General features: G+C 48.3%; 1 protein-coding gene across 6 annotated transcripts in view; it reads left to right on the forward strand.

Moving 5' to 3' along the window:
* Window positions 1-20,200, forward strand: part of LOC137379759 (protein-methionine sulfoxide oxidase mical3a-like) — a 1,360,716-nt gene that overhangs the window by 1,250,072 nt on the left and 90,444 nt on the right. For all 6 annotated transcript variants that reach the window (XM_068051091.1, XM_068051094.1, XM_068051095.1 and 3 more), the window contains 2 exons: window positions 592-2,368; window positions 4,166-4,260. In XM_068051091.1, the coding sequence (XP_067907192.1) occupies window positions 592-2,368; window positions 4,166-4,260 (1,872 nt within the window). The remainder of the gene's footprint in view (window positions 1-591; window positions 2,369-4,165; window positions 4,261-20,200) is intronic.

Here is a 20,200-nt window from a genome sequence, read left to right on the forward strand (position 1 = left end):
AGACTGTGAAGACTTTCTTCAGCCGGGCAGCTCCTGCCATTCCAAGCCACACAGTTGGGGGTGGGGAGGGAGCCCCCTTTGTGCAGGATGGAAGGTAAACACAAGAGCAAGTACAGGGGCTCCCTATAGAATTTGGCAGCCCCACCCCTGGATCTTCCAGCACCTCCTCCCTCCCCCAACAGTCCAAACAACAAACAGTACTCTGGTGCTCCAACACCTACCTCTCCAAAATGACTTGCAGGTCTCCTTTGTCCTTGTAAAAAGTACAACACATTAGGGCAGTTGAAGCAGTAACTGCAGCTCTCTCCACTCTGTTATCTCCTCTCCTGTTACTCCAGTCTCTCCACTCCAGTTATAGTTGCAGCAACACAGGTGCAACTGCACCCCCTGATTGCAGTCAGGAAGTGCTTCACAAATTGCCCAGCAAATCCCGTGCTGTACCTGTCCTGGGAGTGTTTCATGGGGACAGTGTAGAGGGAGTTTTAGTCTGCATCCTGTGCCCCTGTAAGTGCACTCTACATGGGTCTGTGCTTTCACAACTGATTTGGTGTCCATTTCTGAATAAAATGTTTGTTTTCTTCACCCCTGCAGCAAATGGGTGAACTCCTTTCTCTTGGGGTTCCATTCATGACGCCAAACAGCTCTGAAAAGGAAGCTGCACAGTCACAGGAAGCAACCAGCCCACTCTCGGACCACTCTCCTGTACGATCACAGCCACTGTGGTTCCCAGAACCTCCATCATCCCATTCAGCAGTGGAATATCAGGCTACTGTCACCCCTCTGGCAGAGAGTGCTGGCTCTGTCCCTCCTGCCATCTGCTGCCAACCACTAACCTGTCCAGAGGTGACCAGCCCCATCACAACTCAGTCCCCAGTCAAATCCCAGCCAGTTTCCACTATCCTGACGTCCACTCCAATAACTGAACTCAGCAAGGAACAACAAGATGACGGATCAGAAATGGCTGCAAGCGTTGCACAGCAGGGAGAAAAACCCATTAGAAAGGAGCCTGTCGATGAGTTCTGGCTGAGGAATATGGAGCTCAGGAAGAGTCTTCTAGACCGAACTAGTGGTTCAGAAACCAGCTTCACGCTGTCCACCACAGGATCAGCTTCTCCTCAATCCTTCACACCAGAAGAGATGTTTGAGGAGCAGAGAAGCCCCAAGCTGACTCCTCAGCCACACTCCAGAACACCCAGCATTGCTGGAGTTGAGGAGCAGGCATTGACAGCTCTAACCTCAAGCCCATCCATCGGGATCTATCCCAAGAGTCCTGACGGTGATCAGAGGGATTTGACTAGCACCTCTGGAGTGGGCTTGAATGGAAGTTTGAGCAACACCAGGACTGCTGGCACAGAGAGCCTGAATAACTCAGACAGCATGTTAACGCCACCTTCTAGCCCGCCTCCACCACCTCCTGCTGGTGAGGAGCCCGCAACCCTGCGACGGAGGACGCACCAGGACAGGTGGCAGAATGCAGCTGACAGCAGCCCCACGCTACCCAGCAATGAACAGCCCAGCTCAGGCCCACAGGCAGCAAGCTCACAGGCACACAGCATAAGGAAGTCACTAGCAGAGAGTATTGATGAGATTCCATTTGCTGATGATGTCGAGGACACATACGATGACCGGACACCAGAGACCAGCCTCCAGGAAAGGTTTTACACACCTCCAACCAGTCAGCCCAAACAAGAGAAACCTTGTAAGTTACATCTAGCCCAAGGCCCAAAGGCTGCAGATTCAAAGGCGACAAGTCCAAAACGGCGGCTACTGACAGAGATCTCCCCAGAGGCCAAAGAGATAGCCAAGGAAAGGATGAGGGCGCGAGAGAAATCAGTCAAGAGCCAAGTTCTCCGAGATGCTATGGAAAAGCAGCTGATGAAGATGAAAGAAATGGAAGTGGATGAAGTGGCTCCCACCCATTCTTGGAGTGTTCAGAAACAGCCATCAAGTCAGGCCTGGGCCGACACGACAATACCCTGCAGCATCAAGTTAACCAATGGACACCAGCTGCAGCAGGAGACCATGGTGGATAGTTTGGTGTGTCAAGCAGCAGCTCAGGATCACACCTGCCAGGGCTCGGGAGCCTCCTCAGAAAGCTCTGCTGGCAAAAACAAGAAGAGGTCCTCCCTGTTCTCACCCCGAAAGAGCAAAAAGGAGAAGAAATCAAAGACTGACGGCAGACAGATGCACAAAGTAGGGATCCTGGCTGACGAGCTCAGCAAACCCAAGTCCATTTGGAAATCCGTCTTCTCCAGTTACAGAAAGGACAGAAAGAAGAAGGAGAGGGTCTGTCCCAGCAGCCCGTCCAGCAGCAATACCATTGACTCCAGCTCGAAACGCACCACCGACATACTCCGCACTGCAGTGGGTAGGGAAACGTCTGTATACCAGCAGCCCAACACAGTGACCGCCACCCCCGACCCTGTGACCCTCCAACAACACTGTGACCCCCCCTCACAGTGACCCTCCCCCAACACAGTGACCCCCCCACACAGTGACCCTCCCCCAACACAGTGACCCCCCCGACACTGTGACCCCTCCCGACACAGTGACCCGCCCGATACTGTGATCCCCCCAACACTGTGACCCGCCCCAATACTGTGACCTCCCCACACAGTGACCCCCCGACACAATGACCCCCCCGACACAGTGACCCCTCCGACACTGTGACTCCCCGACACTGTCATGCCCCCGACACTGTGACCCCCCGACACTGTCACCCCCCCCCGACATTGTGACCCTCCCGACATTGTGACGCCCTGACACTGTGACCCCCTGACACTGTGACCCCCTTGACACTGTGACCCTCCCCGACACAGCGAACCCCCCGACACTGTGAACCCCCGACACTGTGACCCTCCCGATATTGTGACCCCCCGACACTGTGAACCCCCGACACTGTGACCCACCCGACACTGTGACCCCCCGACACTGTGACCCTCCCGACACTGTGACCCCCCCGACTCTGTGACCCACCCGACTCTGTGACCCCCCCCCGACACTGTGACCCTCCCGACACTGTGACCCCGCGACACTGTGACCCTCCCGACACTGTGACCCCCTGACACTGTGACCCCCTTGACACTGTGACCCTCCCCGACACAGCGAACCCCCCGACACTGTGAACCCCTGACACAGCGACCCCCCCGATACAGCGACCCCCCCCGACACTGTGAACCCCCCCCGACACTGTGACCCCCCGACACTGTGACCCCCCCGACACTGTGACCCCTCGACACAGTGACCCTCCCGACACAGCGACCCCCCCGACACAGCGACCCCACCTGACACAGCGACCCCCCCCCGATACAGCGACCCCCCCGACACTGTGAACCCCCCTCCAACACTGTGACCCCCCGACACTGTGACCCCCCCGACACAGCGACCCCCCCGACACTGTGACCCCTCGACACAGTGACCCTCCTGACACAGCGACCCCCCCCCGACACTGTGACCCCCCCCGACACAGCGACCCCCCCGACACTGTGACCCCCCCCCGACACAGTGACCCTCCTGACACTGTGACCCCCCCGGCACAGCGACCCTCCCGACACTGTGACCCCTCGACACAGTGACCCACCTGACACAGCGACCCCCCCCGATACTGTGACCCCCCCGACACAGCGACCCCCCCGACACTGTGACCCCCCCCGACACAGCGACCCCCCGGACACAGCGACCCCACCTGACACAGCGACCCCCCCCCGATACAGCGCCCCCCCGACACTGTGAACCCCCCCCCCGACACTGTGACCCCCCGACACTGTGACCCCCCCGACACTGTGACCCCTCGACACAGTGACCCTCCCGACACAGCGACCCCCCCGACACAGCGACCCCACCTGACACAGCGACCCCCCCCGATACAGCGACTCCCCCGACACCGTGAACCCCCCTCCGACACTGTGACCCCCCGACACTGTGACCCCCCCCGACACAGCGACCCCCCCGACACTGTGACCCCTCCTGACACAGTGACCCCCCCCCACCTTGACACACTGACCAGCCCCCCAAAACTGTAACCTCACCCCCACGCTGATTGACTGGCTGTGTTTCTGTGTGTATGTGGGAGTGCGGGCAGGTTTAATTGGCCTTGGTTCCCGTGTGCTCGTCACTCTCTCCCACTGCTCTGTTGTACCTTTGACTTGTTTGTTTCTTGTTGCAGAACTGCAGCTCCGACAGCACCTGAGTTTGTCAGAGGACTCGGACTTGTCGAGTGATGATATACTGGAGAGGACCTCGCAGCGCTCCAGGCGAGAGGTACCCAGACATGTCTGTGTGTGTGGGAGAGCTGTATCATATGTCTTGTAATGTAGGTGATCCCAAACCCAGCAGCCGACTAGAGAGCAGGAGAATAAAGGGCAGGTTGGGCTGCTGGCCTGTGTTGGACCAGGCTACACCAGTAATGCTGGCTCCATAAGCCTCAGTTTGGGAGGGCGAGGATCAGTTGGGGCTCCCTATGTAAATCACTATCCAGTGAATATTGACCGGCACTGGATTGAACTTGGGCTCGGGATTAGGATTGGGATCGGGATTGGGATCAGGATTGGGATCAGGATTGGGATTGGGTTCAAGCTCATGATATGGTTTAAAACTGGGCTCAGGATCGGAAATGAGTTTGGGATAAATGAGGTACAGCAGTATTGGGCTAGAGAGCTATTAGGCTAAAGGGGTATTGGGGTACAGGGCTCATGACGTTCAGTGGTATTGGGGTACAGGAGTATTAGGATACAGGGGTATTAGTGTACAGAGGTATTGAGGTACAGAGATATTGGGGTACAGAGATATTGGGGTACAGAGGTATTGGGGTACAGGGGTATTGGGGTACTGGGATATTATGGTACAAGAGTATTAGTGTACAGGGGTATTGGGGTACAGTGGTATCAGGGTACAGGGGTATTGGAGTACTGGGGTATTGGGCTACAGGGGCATCGGGGTACAGGGGTATTGGAGTCAGGGACATTGGGGTACAGGGGTATTGGGGTTTTGGGGATTGCTGTAAAGGGATATTGAGGTTCAGGGTATTGGGGTACAGTGGTATTGAGGTGCAGGGGTATTGAGGTTTAGTAGTATTGGGTACAGGGGATTTGGGGTATTAGTGTACAGGGGTATTGGGATACAGGTGTATTGAGGTTCAGTGGTATTGGAGTACAGGTGTATTGGGATACATGTGTATTGGGGTACAGGTGTATTAGGGTACAGGTGTATTAGGGTACGGGATATTGAGGTACGGGATATTGGGGTATTGGGATACAGGTATATTGAGGTTCAGTGGTATTGGAGTACAGGTGTATTGGGATACAGGTGTATTGGGGTACAGGTGTATTAGGGTACAGGTGTATTAGGGTACAGGATATTAGGGTACAGGATATTAGGGTAAGGGATATTAGGGTATGGGATATTAGGGTACAGGGTATGGGGTATTGGGACAGTGTTTGTAACACTGTGTGACACTGCCTTTCTTCCCGCCCTGTGCCTACAGAATGTGAGAAGGATGTGAATTGTAAATGACGGTGCGTGTTGGGCAGGATTGTCAGTGATCATGGGTCCCACACACTGCTGTCAGCCCCAGCAATCAGCTGTCACTACTTTAACCTCTGATCTTCTTCAGCTGCCTGCTGACGTGTTTGATCGTGTGTCTGAGTTACATAAAAGGAAGGAGCAGGTACCCAGAGGGCAAACTGTGGGCACAACCATGGGGACTGGGCACAGCTTGAATGGTACTGCCTTTAAGTACAGGCAGCCTCTCCCTGAGCTCCCCTACATGATGCTTGTGGTAATCAGCACTTAGTAATCAGTAAGATGGATGCCTGCTACTTATGTCAGTGCCCAGGATCGACCTCGATAGGGTTGAAGCTCCTCAGCTGTATTGCCTGGTCTGGCAGTCAGGGTTGCTCCCTCTCCTTTCCAGGTAGGCAAGAGGTATATGATAAGGAGGAAGGGTTACCCCAGCTCTCACAGAATACTGAAAAGGACTCCAAAACACTATGACTGTGGCTTTCCACCTCTTATACTGCCTGAGTGCCCAGCTTTCAATTGGCAACATCATCCAATCACATCATAAGATTGGAAAGTGAATGGAAAAGAAGTGGATATATTGATGCAGGAGGCAGGTGGGGCAATATCATTTGGACTATTTGCTCATGTGGATGGTAAATGCCAACCCAGACAGTTGGGCCAAATGACTTGTGTCTGTGCAATGTTACAAGCTCACTGCAAGGGGAATTGCAGCATCAGACTGGCCACCCAACACTCTTTGGAGAAACAACATCGAGAACAAGACCAGCAACAATGAAGGAAGTGAGTGAGTGAGAACTGTAAGAGGGGCCCTGAGTGGAGTTGCAAGGAGAGTTCATGATGGATTAATCAAATACAGACTCTGGATGGTGTGGAACTGATGGGGAATGTTCCCATTGAGTGGAGTTGGCAATACAAATTGGGAAATATCAAATCACAACTAATCTTATTACAAAGAACTAAAGATCAAATACTGTGTCCAGTCCCCTTCCTTCCGAGCAGTAAGCTCCAATTTAATGTTTGGTTAGTTAGTGTAATGACTGTTGTTTGGTTAGTTGGTGTAATAACTGTTTGGTTAGTTAGTGTAATGACTGTTGTTTGGTTGGTTGGTGTTATGACTGTTGTTTGGTTGGTGTAATGACTGTTGTTTGGTTGGTTGGTGTTATGACTGTTGTTTGGTTGGTGTAATGACTGTTGTTTGGTTGGTTGGTGTTATGACTGTTGTTTGGTTAGTGTAATGACTGGTGTTTGGTTAGTTAGTGTAATGACTGCTGTTTGGTTGGTTGGTGTTATGACTGTTGTTTGGTTAGTTAGTGTAATGACTGTTGTTTGGTTAGTTGGTGTAATAACTGTTTGGTTAATTAGTGTAATGACTGTTGTTTGGTTAGTTAGTGTAATGACTGTTGTTTGGTTGGTTGGTGTTATGACTGTTGTTTGGTTGGTTGGTGTTATGACTGTTGTTTGGTTGGTTGGTGTTATGACTGTTGTTTGGTTGGTTAGTGTAATGACTGGTGTTTGGTTGGTTGGTGTTATGACTGTTGTTTGGTTGAACAAAAGAAGAACAAAGAACAGTACAGCACAGGAACAGGCCATTCGGCCCTCCAAGCCTGCGCCAATCTTGATGCCTGTCTAAACTAAAACCTTCTGCACTTCCAGGGTCTGTATCCCTCTATTCCCGTCCGATTCATGTATTTGTCAAGATGCCTCTTAAACGTCGCTATCGTACCTGCTTCCACCACCTCCCCTGGCAGCAAGTTCCAGGCACTCACCATCCTCTGTGTAAAAAACTTGCCTCGCACATCCCCTCTAAACTTTGCCCCTCGCACCTTAAACCTATGTCCCCTAGTAACTGACTATTCCACCCTGGGAAAAAGCTTCTGACTATCCACTCTGTCCATGCCACTCATAACTTTATAAACCTCTATCATGTCGCCCCTCCACCTCCGTCGTTCCAGTGAAAACAATCCGAGTTTATCCAACCTCTCCTCACAGCTAATACCCTCCAAACCCGGCATCATCCTGGTAAACCTTTTCTGTACCCTCTCCAAAGCCTCCACATCCTTCTGATAGTGTGGCGACCAGAATTGTACGCAATATTCCAAGTGTGTCCTAACTAAGGTTCTGTACAGCTGCAGCATGACTTGCCAATTTTTATACTCTATGCCCCGACCGATGAAGGCAAGCATGCCGTATGCCTTCTTGACTACCTTACAATCTACCTGTAGCAGATGCATCTGTCCATGACAGTATTGGGAGGAGTGACCATCGCACAGTCCTTGTGGAGATGTCTTCACACTGAGGGTACCCACCATTGTGGCACTACCACTGTGCTAAATGGGATAGATTTCAAACAGATCTAGCAGCTCAAAACTGGACATCCATGAGGCGCTGTGGGCCATCAGCAGCAGCAGAATTGTATTCAACCACAATCTGTAACCTCATGGCCAGGCTCATCCCCCACTCCACCGTTACCATCAAGCAGGGGGACCAACCCTGGTTCAATGAAGAGTGCAGGAGGGCATGCCAGGAGCAGCACCAGGCATATCTCAAAATATCAGCCTGGTGAAGCTACAACACAGGACTACTTGAATGCCAAACAGCAAAAGCAGCAATGCAATAGACAGAGCTAAGCAATCCCACAAATCATAGAATCATAGAAAGTTTATGGCACAGAAAGAGGCCACTTGGCCCATCGTGTCTGTACTGGCCGAAAAACGATTCACCTATTCTAATCCCACCTTCCAGCATTTGGTCCGTAGCCCTGCAGATTACAGCATTTGAGGTGCTTATCCAGACTCCTTTTGAATGAGTTGAGGGTCTCTGCCTCAACTACCCTTTCAGGCAGTGCGTTCCAGACCATCACCACCCTCTGGGTGAGAGCATTTTTCCTCATCTCCCCTCTTAATCTTTCTATCAATCACTTTAAATCTATGCTCCCTCGTGAGGTGACCAGAACTGCACACAGTACTCAAGTTGTGACCTAACCAATGAATTATACAGTTCCAGCATAACCTCCCTGCTCTTATATTCTATACCTTGGCTAATAAAGGAAAGGATTCCATATGTCTTCTTAACCACCTTATCGATGTGTCCTGCTACCTTCAGGGATCTGTGGACATTCACTCCAAGGTCCCTCACTTCCTCTAATCTTCTCAGTATTTTCCCATTAATCATGTATTCCTTTGCCTTGTTTGACCTCCCCAAATACATCACCTCACACTTCTCCAAGTTGTATTCCATTTGCCACTTTTCTGCCCATCTGACCAGACGATCAATATCTTCCTGCAGCCTACAGCTAACCTCCTCACTATCTACCACACAGCCAATCTTTGTGTCATCTGCAAACTGTTAATTTTGTCCCGAATTATCATTTCTGAAAGCTTGCCCACTCCTGAGGTTAAACTGACTGGCCTGTTGTTGCTAGGTTTATCCTTACCCCATTTTTGAACATGGATGTAACATTTGCAGTTCTCCAGGCCTCTGGCACCAGCCCTGTATCTAAGGAGAATTGGAATATTATGGCCATTGCCTCCGCAATTTCCACCCTCACTTCCCTCAGTATCCAAATAATCATAGTACAGAACTTGAGTATTGCTGAGAAAAGAGAGAGGCTGTCAAAGCTTTTCATGTTGCACTCATCAGGACATATGCACGAATGCCAAATTTCAAAGGGAGCAACAACTGAAACTGTATGAGAAAAGGGTGCTGATTGGTTGGCAATTCAATTCTGACTGGTCGAGGCGTTGCCATGGGGAATGCACCAGGAAACTATTGTCCTCCATGCTTTTGTTTAATTCAAAAATGGCGCACACCTGGACATGTTCCTTGTCCTTGTCGAGGACAGGTCCCTCCATTTGAATATATGCAGCTTCTAACAAGTGTACGTGAGCCACATTGTAAGCCTGACTGATAATCTTAAATTGGTTGTTAGTGTAATTCTTAGCACACTCAAGATTGATCAACAAGTGCTGACCAATCGCGGAATCACATCTTAACGTTAGACATTATGTTCTAAGATTTGCAAGCAGGGGCTGGTTGGTACAGTCAATACTCTGCCTATTGTAAACTGCTGAAGGGACATGCTATCTGATATGATCCGCCAGTCGTTGAGACGTATGGCCTACGTACCTGGCATCGCACCAGCAGTGAAATTCATATACCACATTACTCATTTGTGTGGTAGTCAGAATGTCCTTTTGGCATGACGGCAGCATCCTGCACCCTGTTAGTGGAAAATACCACTCACATTGCTACTGTGTAATCACAGCATGAAATAGCTAGCTACACCTGTTGTTCCAATTTTTGAGATACCTTACCCTTCCATGGTAGTTTGAGGTAGACAGGGCACTTTTCAGGATTGAAAATGGAGGCCTTAGGCCCATTTGTGAGTATGCATGATACACAGCCAGCAATGATCTGATCGGGGTAGCCATTCCCCTGCAGGATAGTTTCGATGCACCTTACTTCAGCATCAAGCTTGCGCAGTGAGCAAAATGCTCGGGCCCTATTTGCCAATAAGGCCAATCTTACATTGTGTGGAGCTGTAGGAATCCCAATGCGTATATTGAGCAGTGAAGGTAGGCTTGTGGTAGACATTAGTAGAGAAGCCATTAGTGGATTTCTTCACCAGCATATCGAGGAAAGGGAGCTCGTTGGACTGCTCCATTTCAGAGGTGAATTTGAGCGCATTGAAGTGTGTAAGGAAATTCTTACATGTAGCTGCAGATTCAAATATAGCATCTATGTATCTGAAAAATGTAAGGGGTAAGAGGTTAGGGGTCATTCCAACGAAAACACATTTCTTGTGGAAACTGATGAAAATGTTAGTGAGAGCTGGGCCTAGAGAGGATCCCATGGCAACACCATTTATTTGGGCATACATGGTGTCATTAAAGCTGAACTCAATCACGCGAGTTGCTAAGTTCATAAGTTCAATGACTACAGATTCAGAAAATGGTGGTGTGTCTAGATTGCCATGATATAATGACAGCACAAATGTCGATGGCTTCCTTGAGCAGCATGTTAGTGAATAGGCTTGCAATGTTGAACCAGCAGTTAGATACAACATTGTCATCGATTATGTAGGTCATTTGTAGTCTTTGCAAAGGTAAAGGATTCCTTCACCGTGTATGTGGAAAACTCACTCAGAACTGGTTCTGCCAACACTCAACCATTTGGCCAATTCATGTTGTGCAGAACCAATCATAGATAAGATAGGACGTAATGGTACATCACTCTTGTGTGTCATGAGCAACCCGTACCTACATGGACGCAGTGATCCATGAGGATGAATCCCATCAAATTCGCCACAAGGCAGCTTGTTACACAAGTCTGACAGACATTTTTGCAAATTGCATCCGAGCAGGGATGTGCTGTCATGCCTGGCGCGGGTCTAATGCATACGAATTTGGACCTGTCTTTAAGAATGACATGCATTTTGTCACTATAATTACGCTTTTTAAGAATGACCATTCCAGCTTCGACAGCATGTCTCTTTTTTCAGCAATACTCCCTCAGTATCCTTGGATGTATCTTATCCAGTCCTGGTGACTTATCAACTTTACAGTCAGCCTACTCTTTATTAATTTTTCGCCCATCCAGTGTCTCAACTATTTCCTCTTTCACTATGACATCGGCAGCATCTTCTTCCTTGGTAAAGACGGATGCAAAGTACTCATTGAATACCTCAGCCACGCCCTCTACCTCCATGTGTAAATCCCCTGTTAGGTCTCTAATTGGCCCCACTACTCCTTTTGCCACCCTTTTACTGTTCATATGCCTATAGAAGACTTTTGGATTCCCTTTTATGTTGGCTGCCAGTCTCTTCTCATATTCTCTCTTTGCTTCTATTATTTGTTTTTTCATTTCTCCTTTGAACCTTCTATATTTTGCCTGGTTGTCAGTTGTATTATCCACCTGACATCTGTCATACGCACCCTTTTTCAGCTTCATCTTATTCTCTATCACTTTCATCCTCCAGGGAGCTCTGGATTTGTTTGCCCTACCTTTCCCCATTGTAGGAATGTATCTTGACTGTACCTGAAACGTCTCCTCTTTAAAGGCAGCCCATTGTTCTGTTACAGTTTTGCCTGCCAGTCTTTGAGTCCAGTTTACCTGGGCCAGATCTGTTCTTACCCCATTGAAATTGGCCCTCCTCCAATTAATTATTTTTACTCTGGATTGCTCATTGTCCTTTTCCATAGCCAACCTAAACCTTATGATACTGTGGTCACTGGTCCCTAAATGTTCCCTGACTGATACTTGATCCAGTTTACCCACCTCATTCCCCAGAACCAGATCCAGCAGTGCCTCCTTCCTCATTGGACTGAAAACATACTGATGTAGAAAATTCTCCAGAGCACATTCTAGAAACTCTTGCCTCACTCTGCTCTTTACACTATTACTATCCCAGTTTATATTAGGATAAATTCCCCATTATAACTACTCTATAATTTTTGCATCTCTCTGTAATTTCCTTGCAAATATGTTTCTCTATATCTTTCCCACTAATTGGTGGCCTATAGAATACACCCAGAAATGTAATGGTACCTCTATTGTTTCTTAGTTTGAACCAAATAGATGCTGCAATTGGCCCCACTAGGACATCCTCTCTCTCCAGCACTATAATGTTCTACTTAATGAACACTGCTACCCCTCCTCCTTTCTTTCCTTCCCTATCTTTTCTGAACACCTTGTGTCCAGGAATATTTAGTACCCAGTCCTGCCCTTTTCTGAGCCAGGTCTCCGTTGTCACCACAACTTCATATTCCCACATAGTTATCTGTGCCTGCAGCTCACCAACCTTATTTACCACATTGCACGCATTCAGATATATTCACTGTAAACCAAATTTAGTCCTTATTACATTCTCTCTTACTCTGACCCCACCTAATGCCTTACTATTTCCTATTCTAGTGCTATCTGTCTCTCCCAATTCTCTCTGCACTTTAGTTTTCCTCTCTAATATTACCTCCTTGTTCCCACACCCTTGCCAAGTTAGTTTAACCTTCCCCAATAGCACTAGCAAATTGCCCCTCAAGGACATTACTCCCAGCTCTGTTCAGATGCAACCTGTACAGGTTCCATCTCCCCCAAACCAATCCCATTGTCCCAGGAATCTAAAGCTCTCCCTCCTGCATCATCTCTTCAGCCATGCGTTCATCTGTTCTATCCTCCTATGTCTGTACTCAATTGCGCGTGGCACTGGGAGTAATCTGGAGATTACTACCTTTGAGGTTCTAGTTGCCAGTTTCTTTCCTAGATCCCGAAAATCTGCCTGCAGGACCTCATCCCTCTTTCTGCCTATGTCTACCCCGGTACAGCTCTTATTAAAGTCACAAATGACATCCAATGGGGCTGTGACAAAGGTAAACTATCCCTCCTCATCCTCCTTGACTTGTCTGTAACCTTGACATAGTTGACCACACCATCCTTCTTCAACACCTCTCCACTGTCGTCTAGTTGTGTGGGACTGCTCTCACCTGGTTTCATCCTTATCTACCCAGTGTACCCAATATCTTCTCTTCCCACTCCTGCACTGTTACCTCTGGTGTTCTGAAGGATATATCCTTAGCCCCTTCCTATTTCTCATCTGCATGCTGCCTCTCGGTGACATCATCCAAATACACAGCAGCAATTTTCACAGATTCGCTGATGACTCCCAGCTCTACCTCACCACCAGCTCTCTTGATTCCTCCACTATTGTTAAATTATCAGACTGCTTGTCCAATATGCAGCATGAGGTGAGCAGTAACTTCCTCTGACTAAATATTGGGCAGAGAGAAGCCATTGTTTTCAATCCACATGACAAACTCTGTTCCCAAGCTACCAACTCCATCTTTCTTCCTGGCTACTGAGGCTGAACCAGACTTTTTTAAACATTGGTGTCATATTTGACCTTGACATGAGTATCTGGTCACAAATCTGCACCATCGCTAAGGCTGCCTATCTCCATCTCCATAACATTGCCTGACTCCACCCCCTCACTACTACTCCCACCACCACGACCACCTCAGCTCATCTGCTGCTGAAACCCTCATTCATGCTTTCATTACCTCTAGACTTGACTATTCCAATGTACTCCTGACTGGTCTCCCACATTCTACTCTCTGTAAACTTGAGGTCATCCAAAACTCTGCTGCTTGTGTCTTAACTCGCACAAGTCCCATTCCTCTATCACCCCTGTACTCACTGACCTACATTAACTCACACCAAGTCCCATTCCCCTGTCCCCCCTGTACTCACTGACGTACAATAACTTGCACCGAGTCCCATTCCCCTATCACCCCTGTACTCACTGACCTACATTAACTCACACCGAGTCCCGTTCCCCTATCACCCCTGTATTCACTGACCTACATTAACTCACACCAAGTCCCGTTCCCCTATCACCCCCTGTAATCACTGACCTACATTAACACACACCAAGTCCCGTTCCCCTATCACCCCTGTACTCACTGACCTACATTAACTCACACCGAGTCCCGTTCCCCTATCACCCCTGTACTCACTGACCTACATTAACACACACCAAGTCCCGTTCCCTATCACCCCTGTACTCACTGACCTACATTAACACACACCAAGTCCCGTTCCCCTATCACCCCTGTACTCACTGACCTACATTAACACACACCAAGTCCCGTTCCCGTCACCCCTGTGCCCACTGACCTACATTAACTCACACCAAGTCCCATTCCCCTATCACCCCCAGTATTCACTGACCTACATTAACACACACCAAGTCCCGTTCCCCTATCACCCCTGTACTCACTGACCTACAATAACTCACACCAAGTCCCGTTCCCTATCACCCCTGTACTCACTGACCTACATTAACACACACCAAGTCCCGTTCCCTATCACCCCTGTACTCACTGACCTACACTAACACACACCAAGTCCCGTTCCCCTTTCACCCCTGTACTCACTGACCTACATTAACACACACCAAGTCCCGTTCCCTATCACCCCTGTACTCACTGACCTACACTAACTCACACCAAGTCCCGTTCCCTATCACCCCCCTGTACTCACTGACCTACAATTACTCACACCAAGTCCCGTTCCCTATCACTCCTGTACTCACTGACCTCCATTAACTCACACCAAGTCCCGTTCCCCTTTCACCCCTGTGCTCGCTGACGTACATTAACTCACACCAAGTCCCGTTCCCCTATCACCCCTGTATTCACTGACCACATTAACTCACACCAAGTCCCGTTCCCTATCACCCCCCTGTACTCACTGACCTACAATTACTCACACCAAGTCCCGTTCCCTATCACCCCTGTACTCACTGACCTACAATAACTCACACCAAGTCCCGTTCCCTATCACCCCTGTACTCACTGACCTACATTAACACACACCAAGTCCCGTTCCCTATCACCCCCCTGTACTCACTGACCTACAATTACTCACACCAAGTCCCGTTCCCTATCACTCCTGTACTCACTGACCTCCATTAACTCACACCAAGTCCCGTTCCCCTTTCACCCCTGTGCTCGCTGACGTACATTAACTCACACCAAGTCCCGTTCCCCTATCACCCCTGTATTCACTGACCACATTAACTCACACCAAGTCCCGTTCCCTATCACCCCCCTGTACTCACTGACCTACAATTACTCACACCAAGTCCCGTTCCCTATCACCCCTGTACTCACTGACCTACAATTACTCACACCAAGTCCCGTTCCCTATCACTCCTGTACTCACTGACCTCCATTAACTCACACCAAGTCCCGTTCCCCTTTCACCCCTGTGCTCGCTGACCTACATCGGCTCCCAGTATGGTAACGTCTGATTTAAAAATTCTCATCCTTGTTTTCAAATCCCTCCATGGCCTCATCCCTTCCTATCTCTGTAATCTCCTCCAGCTCCACAACCCTCCATGATATCTGTGCTCCTTTAATTCTGGCCTTTGGAGCATCTCTGATTTTAATCGCTCCACCAATGGCGACCATGCTTTCAGCTACCTAGGCCCCAAGCTCTGGAATTCCTTGCCTAAACTTCTCCGACTCTCCACCTCACTCTAGTTTAAGATGCTCTTTGATTAAACTTTTGCTCATCTATCCGACAATCTCTCTCTGTGGCTCAGTGTCATATTTTGTTTTATAATGCCCATTGGGAAGTTTTTATTACATTAAATGTGCTGTATAAATATAAGGTGTTGTTGTTGTTGATTGGTTAGTGTGCAAATATATGTTCATGTACTGAGCGTTTTTTTAAAGATATTCTTTCATGGGATGTGGGCGTCGGTGGCTAGGCCAGCATTTATTGCCCATGACTAATTGCCCTTGAGAAGGTGGTGATGAGCTGTCTTCTTGAACCGCTGCAATCCTTGGGTTGCAGGTACACCACCAATCTGTTAGGAAGGGAGTTCCAGGATTTTGACCCAGTGACAGTGAAGGAACGGTGATATAGTTCCAAGTCAGGATGGTGTGTGACTTGGAGGGGAACTTGCTGGTGGTGGTGTTCCCCTACATCTGCCGCCCTTGTCCTTCTAGTTGGTAGAGGTCACGGGTTTGAAAGGTGCTGTCTAAGGAGCCTTAGTGCATTGCTGCAGTGCATCTTGTAGATGGTACACACTGCTGCCACTGTGCGTCGGTGGTGGAGGGAGTGAATGTTTGTAGATGGGGTGCCAATCAAGTCAGCTGCTTTACCCTGATTGCTGTCAAGTTTTGTGAGTGTTGTTGAAGCTGCACCTATCCAGACTAGTGGGGAGGTATGGTGTGGTTAGTTGGTGAGCTTATATTGTGGTGTTATTAGTGCATAAATGTATGGTTAGTTTGTATACTGACCGTGGTGTAGTTGGCTCCAATGCCTGTAGAATGTGATTAGTTAGTGTGCGATATAGTGTGGTTGGTTAGTGTACAATGTGATGTAATTACTATGTCTGTGATAAAGTGTAGTTGGCTAATGTGTTGTAGTGTGTGGTTGATTAGTGTCAATATAGTGTGGCTAGTTCATGTGTAATATAATGTGACTGGTTAATGTCAATTTAGTGTGGCTAGTTAGTCATAGAGCCATAGAGTTATGCAGAACAGAAACAGGCCCTTCGCCCCATCGTGTCCATACCAGCCATCAAGCACCTATCTATTCTAATCCCATTTATCAGCACTTGGCCCATAGCCTTATAGGCTATGGCGTTTCAAGTGCTCAACTAAATACTTCTTAAACGTTGTGAGGGTTCCTGCCTCCACCACCTCTTCAGGCCGTGCGTTCCAGATTCCAACCACCCTCTGGATTAAATTTTCTTTCCTCAAATCCCCTCTAAACCTCCTACCCCTTACCTTAAATCTATGCCCCTTGGTTATTGATCCATCTGCTAAGGGAAAAAGTTTCTTCCTATCTATCCTATCAATGCCCCTCATAATTTTGTATCCCTCAATTAGGTCCCCCCTCAGGAAAATAGCCTATCCAGTCTCTCTTCATAGCTGAAATACTCCAGCACAGGCAACATCCTGGTGAATCTCCTCTGCACCCTCTCCAGTTCAATCACATCTGGTGCCCAGAACTGTATGTGACATAGTGTGACTGGTTAGTGTTGATTTAGTGTGGCTAGTTAGTGTGTGACATAGTGTGACTGGTTAGTGTCAATTTAGTGTGGCTAGTTACTGTGATTGGAATGTGCTGTGCTTTGATTCTGTTCATTGGTGAGCTGTTCTAAGTTGCTGTGTTTTTTTCCTTCTTAAGTCTGTCTATATTCCCCATGCTCTGGCGTTCAGGAGATCGTATACAAGCAAGGTAGAGTGCATGTAGAATGTGTGTCTGCTAGCTGCCGTGACACTCAGCAATAGATAAACAATAGCAGATGGCAGTGAGCAAGAGGCAGCACACCATTGTGACAGACATGAACAATCCATGGACTGAGCTGCGGATTGTTACACAGATTATATTTTCTTTATGAAATGCCCTTTGTGTTGCTTGTGGCTCGGTTGGTAACATTCTTCTCTGAGTCAGAAAGTTGTGAGTTCAAGCTCCACTCCAGGACTTAAATGCAAAGATCAAAACTGACAACTGCAGTCCAGTGCTGAGGGAGTGCTGCACTGTTGGAGATGCCATCTTCTAGGTGAAACCTTAAATTAAGGCTACCTTTGGGCAAAAAGATCTCATGGCACTATTTCAAAGCAGAGCAGGAGAGGTGTCCTGGTCAATATTTGTCCCTCAATCAACATCACAACATTGCATTGCTTGTTTGTGGGATCTGACTATGTGCAAATTGGTTGCTGTGTTTTCTACATTACAACAGCAACTACACTTCAGAAAAGATATTTCATCAGCTGTAAACTGCTCGGGGACATCCTGTGGTCCTGTCTTTTGTTCTTTGTTAACAAGCAGTTTAAATCTACGTCTGTCTCCAATAGCGTGACAGTGAAATCATAGCCATCTGATTATTCCTGAGCTTCAAATATGTTCACAGTTGGAACTGCCTTTTTTTGTAATTTGTTCATGGAATGTGGGTGTCAATGGCAAAGTCAGCATTTCTGGGTACTGCCTGTGTGGAGTTTGCAAGTTCTCCCTGTGTCTGCGTGGGTTTCCTCCGGGTGCTCCGGTTTCCTCCCACATGCCAAAGACTTGCAGGTTGATAGGTAAATTGGCCATTATGAATTGCCCCTAGGTAGGTAGGTGGTAGGGAAATATAGGGACAGGTGGGGATGTGGTAGGAATGTGGAATTAGTGTAGCATTAGTATAAAATGGGTGGTTGATGGTCGGCACAGACTCGGTGGGCCGAAGGGCCTGTTTCAGTGCTGTATCTCTAAACTAAACTATTGCCCATTCCTAATTGCCCTTGAAAAGGTGGTGGTGAGTCACCTTCTTGAACCACTGCAATCTTTGGGGTGTAGATACACCAACAGTGCAGTTAGGGAGTTCCAGGGTTTTGACCCAGCCACAGTGAAGGAACGGTGATATAGTTCCAAGTCAGGATGGTGTGTAGCTTGGAGGGGAACTTGCAGGTGGTGGTATTTCCATGCAACTGTTGCCCTTCTAGTAGGGTAGAGGTCATGGGTTTGGAAGGTGCTGTCGAAGGAGGCGTGATGAGTTGCTGTAGTCCATCTTGTAGATGGTACACACTGCTGCCACTGTGCATTGGTGATGCGGGGGAGTGAATATTTAAAGTAGTGGACGGGGTGTCAATCAAGCGGCTGCTTTTTCCTGGATGGTGTCGAGCTTCTTGAGTGTTATTGGAGCTGCACCCATCCAGGCAAGTGGAGAGTATTCTATCACACTCCTGACCTGTGCCTTGTAGGTTTCGGGAGGCTTTGGAGATTCAGGAGGTGAGTTACTCGACACCGAATTCCCAGCCTCTGTCCTGCTATTGTAGCCACAGCATTTATGTGGCTGGTCCAGTTCAGGTTCTGGTCAATGGTGACCCCCAGGATGTTGATAGTGGGGGATTCAGTGATGGTAATGCCATTGAATGCCAAGGGGAGATGGTTAGATTCTCTCTTGGTTGAGATGGTCATTGCCTGGTACTTATGTGGCACAAATATCTCCTCGGATTGAAGTGCTGGAGGTATTTACAGAGCTAAGGATGGGCCAGGCCATGGAGAAATTTGAAAACAAGGATGAGAATTTTAAAATTGAGGTGTTGCTTAACAGTCAATGTTGGTCAGTGAGCGCAGGGGTGATGGGTGAATGGGATTTGGTGCGAGTTAGGACATGAGCATCAGAGTTTTGGATGATGTTTATGGAAGTTAGAATGTGGGAGGTTGGCTAGGAGTCCCTTAGAATAGTCAAATCTGGGGGTAACAAAGGCATAGATGAAGGTTTCAGCAATAGCAGAGCTGAGGTGGAGCAGAGTTGGGTGATGTTATGGAGGTGGAAATAGGCAGTCTTAGTGACAGCACAGATATGTGGTCGAAAGCTCAACTTGGGGTCAAATATGACAGAGGTTGCGAACACTTTGCTTCAGCCTTAGACATTTGCCAGGGAGAAGGGATGGAGTTAATGGTGAGGGAGCGGAGTTGTAGAGAGGACTGAAGACAATGGCTTCAGTCTTCCCAAAATTTATATTGGAGGAAATTTCTGCTCATCCAGTACTGGACGTCAGGCAAGCAGTTAATAATTCAGATTCAGTGGAGAGGTTGCTAGAGGCAGAGGTGAGGTAGAGCTAGGTGCTATTGGTGCACATGTAGAAACTGATGTGTTTTCGAATGATGTTGCAGAGAAATAGGAGGGAGCCAAGGATGGATCTTTGGGGAACACCAAAGGTAACTCTGTAGGAGTAGTAAGAGAAGCCATTGCAGGCAATTCTCTAGCTATGATTACTGAAGTTGGGTTTGTGGAGGAATCAGCTTGGGTATTGTCTGTTCATTGTTATGGGGTTGGGTGGGAGAAGCGAGTATCTGCTTGTTGGAGTAGGAATCAATTAATCCAATACAAGTAAATATTGAAATGATGCCATTTCCTTTTAGTAGTTAAACGAGCAGCTTTAGTTTTGGGGGATGGAATGAATGGAAAATTGTGCACTTTTTATTGAAAAATAGAAGGAAATGATTAATCGCCTCCAATTCCACCACGAGGGTGGAAGAAGCAGAGACGATGGATGATTTCAAAAGGAAATTGAATGGGCATTTAAGGGACGTAAACTTGCAGGGCTGCAGGGATAGAGTGGGGGAATGGATTGCATTGCTGTACAGAGAGCTGGCATGGACCCGATAGGCCACATGGCTC

The sequence above is a fragment of the Heterodontus francisci genome, chromosome 18 (genome assembly GCF_036365525.1).
Source record: "Heterodontus francisci isolate sHetFra1 chromosome 18, sHetFra1.hap1, whole genome shotgun sequence".
In the NCBI taxonomy this organism is placed as follows: domain Eukaryota; kingdom Metazoa; phylum Chordata; class Chondrichthyes; order Heterodontiformes; family Heterodontidae; genus Heterodontus; species Heterodontus francisci.